At 42.2% G+C, this 11,821-nt stretch overlaps 1 protein-coding gene across 1 annotated transcript in view; it reads right to left on the bottom strand.

The window, feature by feature from the left end:
• The window catches only part of COLQ (collagen like tail subunit of asymmetric acetylcholinesterase), an 88,379-nt gene that overhangs the window by 37,664 nt on the left and 38,894 nt on the right, over nucleotides 1-11,821 (bottom strand). Inside the window, exons 3-4 of the mRNA XM_007936745.1 lie at nucleotides 1,926-2,038; nucleotides 486-587 (exon numbers count right to left, since the gene is read on the bottom strand). Of these exons, the coding sequence (XP_007934936.1) occupies nucleotides 486-587; nucleotides 1,926-2,038 (215 nt within the window). The remainder of the gene's footprint in view (nucleotides 1-485; nucleotides 588-1,925; nucleotides 2,039-11,821) is intronic.

Below are 11,821 nucleotides of genomic sequence, written 5' to 3'. Positions count from 1 at the left end.
TTTTGATTAGGAAGAGTGGGCTGCTTGATAGCACTATTTGGGGGCCAAGTGTAATTCAGGGTCACAAGCTCCTCTCTGCCTTCACTTTCCTGCACTGAATGCAGCCACCTCTGGGTCTACAGGTGAGGTCAAAGGTTGGATAAGGGGTGGACCAGATTGTCATCAAGAGTTTGCTGATAACTATAACAATGACCATATCCATCTGGGCAGTGCCTCATTTGATTTTCCCCAAAATTCAGTACAGCTGGGCCAATTATTATCCCCATTGCACAGATGAAGAAATCAAGGCTGGAAGGCCAGAATTCACACAGAGAAGAACCAGTGTTCCATCCACATGACCTGGAGCTGGAGGTGAGCTAGAAAAGAAAGAATAGCCACCCCCCTTCCCATCATGTTAGTGAGTCTAACACCAGGAGGCTCTGCCCACTGGACTTCACTGCTTTGAACAGAAGACAGTAAGAGAGGGTCTAGGTGAGTGCACCAACCTGGGGGCCAGGAGGTCCAGGGGAGCAGAGTGATCCTTGCACACATGGAGACTGGGTGGTCTCAAGTTCAAGGATGAGATTCTTCATGTCTGGGGAAAGAAGCTTCAAGGCAAAGCAACACAGGGGTAATAGGTCAGACTTAGGGGACAGAAGAAAGTCACCACCCTAGATATAGGCCTGCTCCAGGGCAGCTTCTTGATACCCTAAAGGGTGACCCAAGAAGACAACCTTCTGGCCCACCAGTTTCTGGTCTCTCATCTGCCCTTGAGATGTCCCTGGCCTGAATGGGTTATAGAGATGTAATGGTCACTTTGGATGGAGTTAGGAAACTCATATCAGGAGCCTTTCTCCAATGTCTAGGACAGCTCTGTCCACAAGAAATATAATGCAAACTACATGTGTAGTTTTATATTTTCTAGTAGCCACATTAAAAAGTAAAAAGAATCAAATGAGATTAATTTTTAATAATATATTTAATCCTATATACCCCAAATATTTTCATTTCAACATACAATATTTAAAAAATTGTTAATGAGGTATTTTACATTCTTTTTTCCATGCTTAATCTTCAAAACCAAGGGTATATTTTATACTTACTGCATATTAAAGCTCAAATTATTGTTGTTATTGTTGTTATGTGCCGTCGAGTCAGACCCGACTCATAGCGACCCCTCCTTGGGTTTCCGAGGCAGTATCACTACGGAAGTAGATTGCCCCGTCTTCCTTCTGAGGAGTGGCTGGTCGGTTTGAACTGCCAGCCTTCTGGTTAGCAGTCAAGTGCCTTAGGCACTACATTACCAGAGTTCCTAAAGCTCAAATTAGCCACATTTAAACTGCTCAATAGCCACATATGGCTAATGGATACTTATTGGACAGTACAGGTCTAAGAGTTTCCAGAAAGGTCTGAGAACCCATGTTCCTGGAAAGCCCTAGCCTGTTGTCTTCTCAGTCAGCTTCCTGAACCCTGACCTTTCCCTCACTTTTCTCCTCTCTTCATGAGCCCTGTTCTCTCTCACACCTCAGAGCATCTTCAACAGGACTATTTCCTGTGTTCCCTGAGATGGTCTCTATTAGACACAGGCTATGGAAGGGAATTTCATAAATACTTGGAAAGAAGAAAAACAAAAGGGGAAATTCCATGTCTGAGCAACTGATGAGGGCACATAAAGTTATAAATTCACCTCACTATTTTCAGGAAGATGGGCCATGGTGCCCAATCCAATTCCCTCCTGAGAAGAATCTCTATCCTTAACTTATTTTAAATGATGGGAGGATAGACACCCACCAGAAACTCCTAAGTTCCTTTCCAGAGTTCAGTTATGGAGTGGGATACCTGGGCTGAATTACCTGAACAGCCAATGTTTACTGCTATGGGGGTACTGTGTGAGGGGACCCAGGGACCCTGAATTTGTATTCTCTGACAGGTCTGAAACTACTCACGGGACTTCGGCCACCTCTGAAGAACGGAGGCAGGAACAATGGGGGTGGAGGTGGCATCAACAGGCAGCATGCTCTGTGGCTGCCACGCTTCTTCTGATCCAGGCCAGGAAGAGCTGTGCAGAGAAAACTGCTGCTTGTCAACAAGGGCCAGTGCTGGGGCCTCTGTCCTGCTCACGGGACCCAAGGGAGACTGACCCTGTCACCCCACACTTCCAAAACTGATTTTAACCTTTGAGATGTGAGCAGACCTACCGTTCGCTACTTGACATTGCCTCCCCAACCCCCATCCCATCTCAACCTTCCGTTTGCTGAATTAAGACTGTTAGGTAGGCACAAATAGTTTGCATTCAACTGATAACCAAAGCTTGTCAGTTTGAACCTAGCCAATGTTACTATGGAAGAAAATTTCTGACAATCTGCTTCTATTATATAGCTAAGAAAATATTATGAAGCAGTTCTACTCTATAACACTTGGGTTGCCATGAATCCACTGGACAGCAACTAACAACAACACAACAACTATCACTGAGAATATGGTCCTGACATAGTGACCACTGCAGTGTCCATTTCTCCTTCTCCAAAGATTGGCTTGTCATTCTGTACATGTGACAAAGGATGCAAAGTTCAAATAGACTGATAATGTGGCCCCAACTGTTGGGTCAAAGGAACTTATTCTAAGACAGAAGCAGTCAGGGCTGCAGAGATTATTGATTACAAGAGACCTGGAGCCATGATTTAAGACACTTATATTGACTCCAGACTCTGCACATGCATTTGAGTATCGCCCTTACTCAACAGATAGTTACTGTTTAATGTCTCAATGCATGGGTGATCCAATCTCAAGTGCAAGATGAATGGAAGGGCCTAGGCCCTTACAACTTCATTTTCACATGGCATCTCCCCTATATTCAGTGATAGCATATGTTCAATGTTGAAGTATGCCTTTGCAAAAATATACATAAGTATACAGCCCAATAAACTTCTAAGAAATGGATATATCCAAAAAACCAGCATCCAGATCAAGAAACAGACCTCATCAAAAAAACAGAAAACAACAAATGCTGGCAAGAGTAGAGAAACTGGAACTCTCACACACTGCTGGTGGGACTGTAAAGTGCTACAACCTTTTTGGACAACTGTATGGTGCTTCCTTAAAAATTTGAAAATAGAAATACCATATGATTCAGAAATCCCACTGCTCAGTATATACCCTAGAGAAATAAGAGTTGTGATACGAACAGATATATGCCTACCCATGCTCATTGCAGCATTATTCACTATAGCAAAATGATGGAAACAACCTATATGCCCATCAGTGGATGAATGGATGAATAAACTATGATATGTACACACAATGGAATAGTACACAACATTAAAGAATAATGATGAATCTGTGAAACACCTCATAACTAGATGAACCTAGAGGACCTTATGCTAAGTGAAATTAGTCAATCACAAAGAACAAATATTGTGTGAGACCACTACTGTAAAAAGTCAAGAAAGGGTTTACACACAGAAAGGATCATTCTTTGAAGTTTACCAGGGGTGGGAGGGAAAAGGAGGGTAAATCACTAACTGCAAGATAGACAGGTATTAACTTGAGTGAAGGGGAAAACAGTACACAATAAGGGAGAGGTCAGCACAAAATGATCAAGGTAGAGGAAGACACGGAAAGGAGAACAAGAATTAAAGACAAAAAAGGTAAATATAATTACATACATAATCCTGCAATAACAGTAATAACTATAACCTATGAATGGATATATAGACAGGTACTCAGCTGAACAGAGGTAGAAAAGTGAATGGGACTACACCCATGAATATATAGAGTTTTGTCAGAGGATACATCTACATATGTATTTATATGTGCTGCAAATATATCCATGAATGTAGTAGAGCATATAAAGGGCAAAGTTATGAAAACTTCTTAGCCATAAGCAAATACGTTGAGGGAATGAGTCACTAGGCCTGGGGGCTCAGGCCCATAGTCTCAGGGGACACTAAGGTTAATTGGCATAACATGGCCCACAAAGACAATAATCTGCATCCTACTTTGGTGAGTAGTGAGTGGGGTCTTAAAAGCTTGTGAGAGGCCATATAATGTGCAGCTATTGGTCTCTCCCTGTCTGAGCAAGGAAAAGTGAAGAAAATCAAAGATGCAAGGAAACAATTAGTCCAAAATGACGAATAGGGCATGTAAATCCCAGCCTCCACAACCCTGACACCAGAAGAACTAGATGGTGCCTGACTACCACTGCTGACTGCTCTGAAAGGGATCACAGTAGGAGGTCCTGGACAGAGTGGGAGAACAAATCAAAATCATAAAAAAAAAAAAAAGACCAGGCTCACTGGTCTGGTAGAGATTGGTCGACAACCCGAGAGTTTGGTGGCTCTTCAACACCCTTCAAGCCAGGAACTGAACTCAACCCCCTTTGCTGAATTTTCAGCCAAACAATAGATAGGCCTATAACATGAACAATAATATCAGGAAGGTATACATCCATTAGAAGGTATGCACTCATTAGAACAACAAACCATATGGGATCAAAAGGACAGCATTCGCCCAGGGATAAAGTTAAGAAGGCAGGAAGTATGCAGGAAAGAAGGACAAAAGGAAATGATAAACACAGAGAAGAAGTGGGAAGAGTACTGTTACATTGTGGAGATTGCAATGGATGTTATAAAACTAAACGTGTATGAATTGGTGAATGGAAAACCAATTTTCTCTATAAACTTTCACCCAAATCACAATTTTAAAAATTTTTAAATAAAAAATTAGATCAAGAAACAGAACTCACAAGCACCCAGAAGCCCTCTTAAGCTCCTCTCCAATCTCTATGCTCCTTCCTCTCCACTACCCTGACTTCTAACACTATGGATTCATTTTGCCTGTTTTCAGCTTTATGTAAGTGCAATCATGCAACACAAACTGTTTTGTGTTTGCCTTCTTTCACTCAATGTAGTGTTTGTGGGAGTCATCCAGATTGACGATTGTAGCTGTAGTTAATTCATTGTTATTTCTGAGTAATATTCCATTGTGTGAATATACCACAATCTGCTGCTGATGGACACTTAGATTGAAAACAAGAAGGTACAAGCTGTTGGTCTGACTGGAGAGGAAGCACTTAAAAAACAGTGAGGGAAGGGATGAGGTTGGATAGAGTTTGAGCCTGGATTGTGCTGAGTGTGGATGCCCACTAAGGGGTTTGGGCTTTATTTCGGAAGTAGGAGCTCTGGTAGCATAGTGCCTACGGCACTTGACTGCTAACCAGAAGGCTGGCGGTTCAAACCCACCAGCCACTCCTTGGAAGGAATGTTGGGCAATCTACTCCTGTAGTGATTCTGCCTCAGAAACCCAAGGAGGGGTCGCTATGGGTCGGGCCCAACTCGACAGCACATAACAACAACAACAACAAGGGAACCACAGAAGGTTCTGAGGGAAAGAGTGACAGGGCCCAGGTGGAACTAAGCAGAGATTGTGCAGGAAATGTGGGGTGAGGGAGAGTCGAGGGAATGGGGAACAAGCTGCAGGCCAGCGTGGCATCTGTACTCTAGGCCTGACTCATGAGGAGACATTGAGGACAGAAAGGAAAGGACTGATGCAAACATTACTGGAGAAAGAAAGAAACTGGGGGCCAATGTGTTGGAGTGATTTAGAAGTTGCAGGGGTCCCAGATAACAGCAGTCAGAGCATGAGATAAAAAAATCAGAGGAGTTGTTTGTGGGGAAAGCTGCCAAATTTGGTGTTAGACATTTATTCCTCTGTGCACATGCTTTGTGCCAGGTACTGGCCCAAGTCTTGCAAGGGTAGAAAGATGCCTAAACAGTGACCTCTGACTTAATAGATGGTGAGAATCGCTGAGCTCAACTTGCTGCCAAGACCCTTCTCTCATATTCCACTCCCTTCCTGGCCCCAGTCAACCCAACCCTGGATACTCTTATTCATCAGAACCAATTAGGCTTTCCTTGACTTCCCAGGCTAGTGTTAAGCATCCTGCTATGTTTATCTCTGGGTTTACCCCAATGTTAACTCTTATCCATGCGGTGAAACTTCTTTCTCTTGTCTCTTTAACTAAACTGTGCTCTCTGGGAGAGTGGGGGACAGGTCTCATCCCCAGGGTCTGGTATATAATAAGAACTCCACCAGTGTTTGCTGAATTAATAATATTAACAAAAACACTTACTACCAGGCACCAGTCCTGTGCTTCACATATATAAATTCACCTAATTTTCACAACTCTGAGAGGTATCATCATCATCATCATTTCCATCTTACAGATCAGCTAACTGAGGCAAAGAGAGTTTAAGTAACTTGCCCAAGATCACCGTGTTAGACTGGGTTCTCTAGAGAAACAAAAAACAGTAAAGCTTATATATACGTATATATAGAGAGAAATTTATCTTAGGAAAATGGCTCACACACTTATAGAAGCTGGCAAGTCCAAAGTTCCTGGATCAAATGTCAAGCTGGAGGCTTTTCCTGGCTCTTGCAACCACAGGGGCTGAGGAGCTCAAGGCTGGCAGGCAGTACACCAGCTGTTGACTCCAACGAATGACGAATCCAAGTTCTCCAGGCCGAATGGTGGACTGTTCACTCACAGACAGTTGTAGGCAGCACAGTAGAATCCCGATCCACAGAAGAATGTCTCCTCTCCCAGGATGTCCGCAGATATACTGGAAGCAGGCCACACCCCTAGGGGAACTCCCTTTCAACAGATTGGCCACTCAAACATAGTCATCTGATCCCATTATGGGAACAACCACACCACAACAGCTCAAACCACACAGAATTGTGGTTCAGCCAAGTTGACACATAGCTCCAACTATCACAGTCACATAACTAGTAGTATCAGAGCCAGAGTTTGAACTCAAGCAATCTGGTTCCAGAGTCCTTCCTTTTATTCCCTACACTATGACTGCAAGTGGTAGAAAGGAAGAGCTAGAGCTAAGAAGAAAGGCAAGGGATTCCCATAGCAAGTACTCAAGACATACAGCATCAATGCCTTCCAAGCACAAACCATCAAGAATATACCTGTAGTTGAACAAAGCTGGGTTTATTAATTCACTGCCCTGAGGGAGCATGCATACCAAGAAAAACTGTGGGCATCTCAGTAAGAGGGTGTTAGAATGGATTTATCATAGGATTGGGACTTTTGCTAGGTGATAATAGGGAGACTATGAGGAAACAATGAATAAGTCTTTCTATCATGGAATCTCTGGTGTCATTTTTATCACTAAGACCATATTTTCCAACTACTGGTGATTATTTATTTCCAATTTTCGCATTCCAATCACCAGATATAATCAACACATCTTGATTGGGTGTTTGGTCAATTTCAGACTGCAGAAGTTGGTAAAAATATTCAATTTCCTCATTTTGGGCATTGGTGATTGGTGCATAAATTTGAATAATAGTAGTATTAACTGGTCTTCCTTGCAGATGTATAGATATTATCCTATCACTGATAGCATTGCACTTCAGGATAGATCTTGAAACATTCTTTGTGATGATGAATGCCACACTATTCCTCTTCAAACTGTCATTCCCGGCATAGTAGATCATATGGTTGTCTGATTCAAAATGGCCAAAACCACTCCATTTCAGCTCACTAATGCCTAGGATATTGATCTTTATGTGTTCCATTTCATTATTGACAACTTCTAATTTTCCTAGATTCATACTTCATATATTCCATGTTCTGATTATTAATGGGTGTTTGTAGCTGTTTCTTCCCATTTTGAATTGTGCCACACCAGCTACTGGAGCTTTAATCCATCCATGTCATTAAGGTCAACTCTACTTTGAGGAGGCACCTCTTCCCTGTCATATTTTGAATGCCTTCTGACCTGAGGGGATCATCTTCCAGCACTATATCAGACAAAGAGACTCAAACTTGCTCTTGAATTGAGAGTAGCTAAAGCAAATGGAAGAAATGACAAGATAAAGAGGTGAAAAGAAGATTTCAAAGAGCAGCTTAAGAAGACAAAGTCAATTATTATAATGAAATGTGCAAAGACCTGGAGTTAGAAAAGCAAAAGGGAAGAACACACTCTGCATTTCTCAAGCTGAAAGAACTGAAAAAAAAATTCAAGCCTTGAGTCACAATATTGAAAGATTCTATGGGCAAAATATTGAATGACACAGGAAGCATCAAAAGAAGATGGAAGGAACACACACAGTCACTGTACCAAAAAAACTGGTCAATCTTCATCAATTCAGGAGGTGGCATATGATCAAGAACCAATGGTATTGAAGGAAAGTCAAAGCTGCACTGAACGAATAGGCGAAAAAAAAAAAAAGTCTTCAGGAATTGATGGAATACCCATTGAGCTGTTTCAACAATCAGATGCTGCACTGGAGGCACTCATCTATGCCAAGAAATTGGCCAACTGACTAGAAGAGATCCATATTTGTACCCATTCCAAAGAAAGGTGATCCAACAGAATGTGAAAATTTTGGAACAATATCATTAATATCACATGCAAGTAAAATTTTGCTGAAGATAATTTTAAAATGGTTGCAGCAGTATATTGACAAGGAACTTCCAGAAATGCAAGCTGGATTCAGAAGAGGATATGGAATGTGGGATATAATAGCTGATATCAGACAGATCTTGGCTAAAAGTAAAGAATACTAGACAGACGTTTACTTGAGTTTTGCTGACTATGCAAAAGCATTCAACTGTGTGAATCATAACAAATTATGGATAACATTGAGAACAATGGAATTCCAGAACACTTAGTTGTTTTCATAAGGAACCTGTACATAGACCAGGAGGCTGTTGTTTGAACAGAATAAGGAAATACTGCATGGTTTAAAATCAGGAAAGGAGTGTGTCAGCATTGTATCCTTTCACTGTATCTGTTCAATCTTTATGCTGAGCAAATAATCCAAGAAGGTGGACTGTATGAAGAAGAATGTGGCATTAGGATTGGAGGTAGGCTCATTAACAACCTGCAATATGCAGGTGACACAACCTTGTTTGCTGAAAGTGAAGATGACTTGAAGCACTTACTGACAAAGATTAAAGATTACAGTGTGCAGTATGGATTACACCTCAACCTAAAGAAAATGAAAATCTTCACAACTGGATGAATAAGCAGCATCAAGATAAATGGAGAAAAGATTGAAGTTGTCTAAGATTTCATGTTGCTTGGTTCCACAATCAACACCCATGGAACCAGCAGTCAAGAAATTAGACATAGTATTGCATGACAAATCTTCTGCAAAAGACCTCTTTAAAGTGCTGAAGAGCAAAGATGTCTCTTTGAAGACTAAGGTGTGCCTAGCCCAAGCCATGGTATTTTCAATTGCTTCATATGCATGGGAAAGCTGGACAATGAATAAGGAAGACCAAAGAAGAGTTGATGCTTTTGAGTTGTGGTATTGTCAAAGAATAATGAAAGTACCATGGACTGCCAGAAGAACTAACAGATCTGTCCTGGAAGAAGTGCAGCCAGAAGGCTCCTTGAAAGCAAGAAGGGCCAGACTTTGTTTCACCTTTGATCATGTTGTCAGAAGGGACCATTCCCTGGAGAAGGATATCATACTTGGTAAAGTGGAGGGTCAGCAAAAAAGGGGAAAACCCTCAGCGAGATGAATTGACATAGTGGCTGCAACAATGGGCTCAGGTATAGCAAGGATTGTGAGGATGGTGCAGGACCAGGCAGTGCTGTACACAGGGTCACGATGAGTCGGAGCTGACTCGATGGCACCTAACAACAACATGAGGAAATAAAGTGTGGCTTTGTTCTGAATTGGATGCTGTCAGAAATCAAGGGCTTTCTATGATAGAGGTCTTAATAATTCTAATCTAGAAGATGAGAAGAATGGAGAGAAACTATAGCTGTGATTGGTAAAGAAGCAGTAAGCACTCACATTAGCCAGGACAGAGGGATGTTGGGTAATTTTTGTGTTGTGGATATGTCCATGTCTTTGTCAGTGTTCAAACATGATTCCAGAGTGGTCTTGTTTTTGTCTTGATCCATCTCAATCACAGAGTGACCTCATCAGATGTTGTTGTTCTCAGAAACTGTTTGCATTCAACACTGTGGCCCAGCTGTGGTGTCAGGCTAGTCCTAGGGGTCACAGGCTGCTTTTCTCTTTCTTGGCAGTAGAACAAATTAGCTATATGTTTATAGAAGGTGTCCCTGGGTAGCATAGACGGTTAAGCACTAACTGAAGTGTTGGTGATTCAAATCCATCTGCCTCAGAAGAAAGGCTTGCTGATTTGCTTCCGAAAGGTCACAGTCATAAAAACCCTATGGAGCAGTTCCACTCTGTACACATGGGGTCACCATGAGTCAGAATCAGCTCGACAGGAACTAGCATTGGTACAGTTATAGAATTGGACATTCATGTTAATGCTATTTTTCTTAAAGTTTCTTCCCCAAGATGTTAATTAAGTAAGCAAGAGTGAGCATCATAAAACAATAGACAGGCGTATAAGGTGAACAATTACACTAGGTAGGTACACTCCTTAGAACGACCAACTATGGGAGGTCAGAAGGGCAGCATTTATTTGCACAGGGAGACAGCTCAGAGGGCAGGAATGCATAGGAAAGAAGGACACAGGGAAAAGGTAACCACAGGGAGGAAGTTGAAAGAGAGCTGTTGCATTGTGGAGATTGCAGTCAATGTCATGAAACAAAATGTGCATGAAATGTTGTATGGAAATGAATTTGCTCTGTAAACTTTCACCCAAATCATAATTAAAAAAAAAAAAAAGAAGAAGAAGAAGAGTGAGCAGCATAGGGCTGGAAGACATGCACTAACACCCAAGAACCCTACCAAGGCCCCCAAATGCAGCCTCTGCATTGCCTCTCTCTTCCCTCAGCAGACTCCTAAGGGCTGAGGCTGAAGTTTCCCAGCCAGGAGCACCTGGAGACTGGCAGGTCCACATGGCTAATTTACAGTCATTGCCATTTATTTTTCCAGACCATATATGGCCTCCAACATCTCCCTTCACCCCACACCCTGTGAAAGACCCCTCCCCACCCTGTATCATTTAAAGCGATCACTTCTCATTTCTTTTGGGACACTGGGAACCTCATCAATGACCATAAATGATCAGTTGTTTCTCCTGCTGAGGTATCTGCATTGTACAGCACTATGCCCTGCCCCCACTTCTTCTTCATCCTTTTCCCCTTGACCTACATTATTTCAGCAGGTGAAGCCCATCTATTTCTTGCTCCCACCCCGCAGCTCCCTGGAGCTGTTTGTTTTTAGCACAGTCTGGTTTATTTACAGCTCATTCCAGCTCAGAATATTTCCATCAGGTGGACGTGGTTAACAAACAGCTTCCCACCCGGTCAGCTAAGCTAGGACTTTACATGTCTATTTTGGTGTTATCCAAATGGCCTCTGGGTCTCTCTCAGGACCATGCTGCATCCACAGAATCATGTCTGAGCTCAGGGTCCCTCCTGGAAAAGCCCCAACGGCTCTGTTGTAATGGAAACAACCTTGTGTGTACATGGAGCCTGCAGAGACCTGGGTGCACCCTGTGGCTCAGGCCCAGGCAGCTGCTTTGGAAATGCTAACTACCATGGAACTTCAGGATCACTTGCCCTGACTTAAAAACAACATCAATGTGTGTGGCCACTATATTATCAAACTAGAGCTGGAGATGATGCCGAATCTGGAATTTTTGCTATTGTGAATGCTGGTTTTGTCCTTTGGACTCAATACCCACTCTTCAAAAGGAGACTTTCTCAGATGATGTTTCTACAAGCATATTTGTATGTTCTGTAAAAATGTCCAGATATCCAACAACTGAGGAATAGATAACCAAACTTTGGTACATTCACGCAATGGAATACTATGCAATGCTAAAGAATAATGTAGAATCTGCAAAACACCGCATAACGTGGATGAACTTGGAGGACATTATGCTGAG

The sequence above is a fragment of the Orycteropus afer genome, unplaced genomic scaffold, assembly GCF_000298275.1.
Source record: "Orycteropus afer afer isolate SDZICR_OR568_19922 unplaced genomic scaffold, OryAfe1.0 scaffold00003, whole genome shotgun sequence".
In the NCBI taxonomy this organism is placed as follows: domain Eukaryota; kingdom Metazoa; phylum Chordata; class Mammalia; order Tubulidentata; family Orycteropodidae; genus Orycteropus; species Orycteropus afer.
Note: the sequence above shows the minus strand (reverse complement) of the source record. Positions and strands in the feature narration are given on the sequence as shown.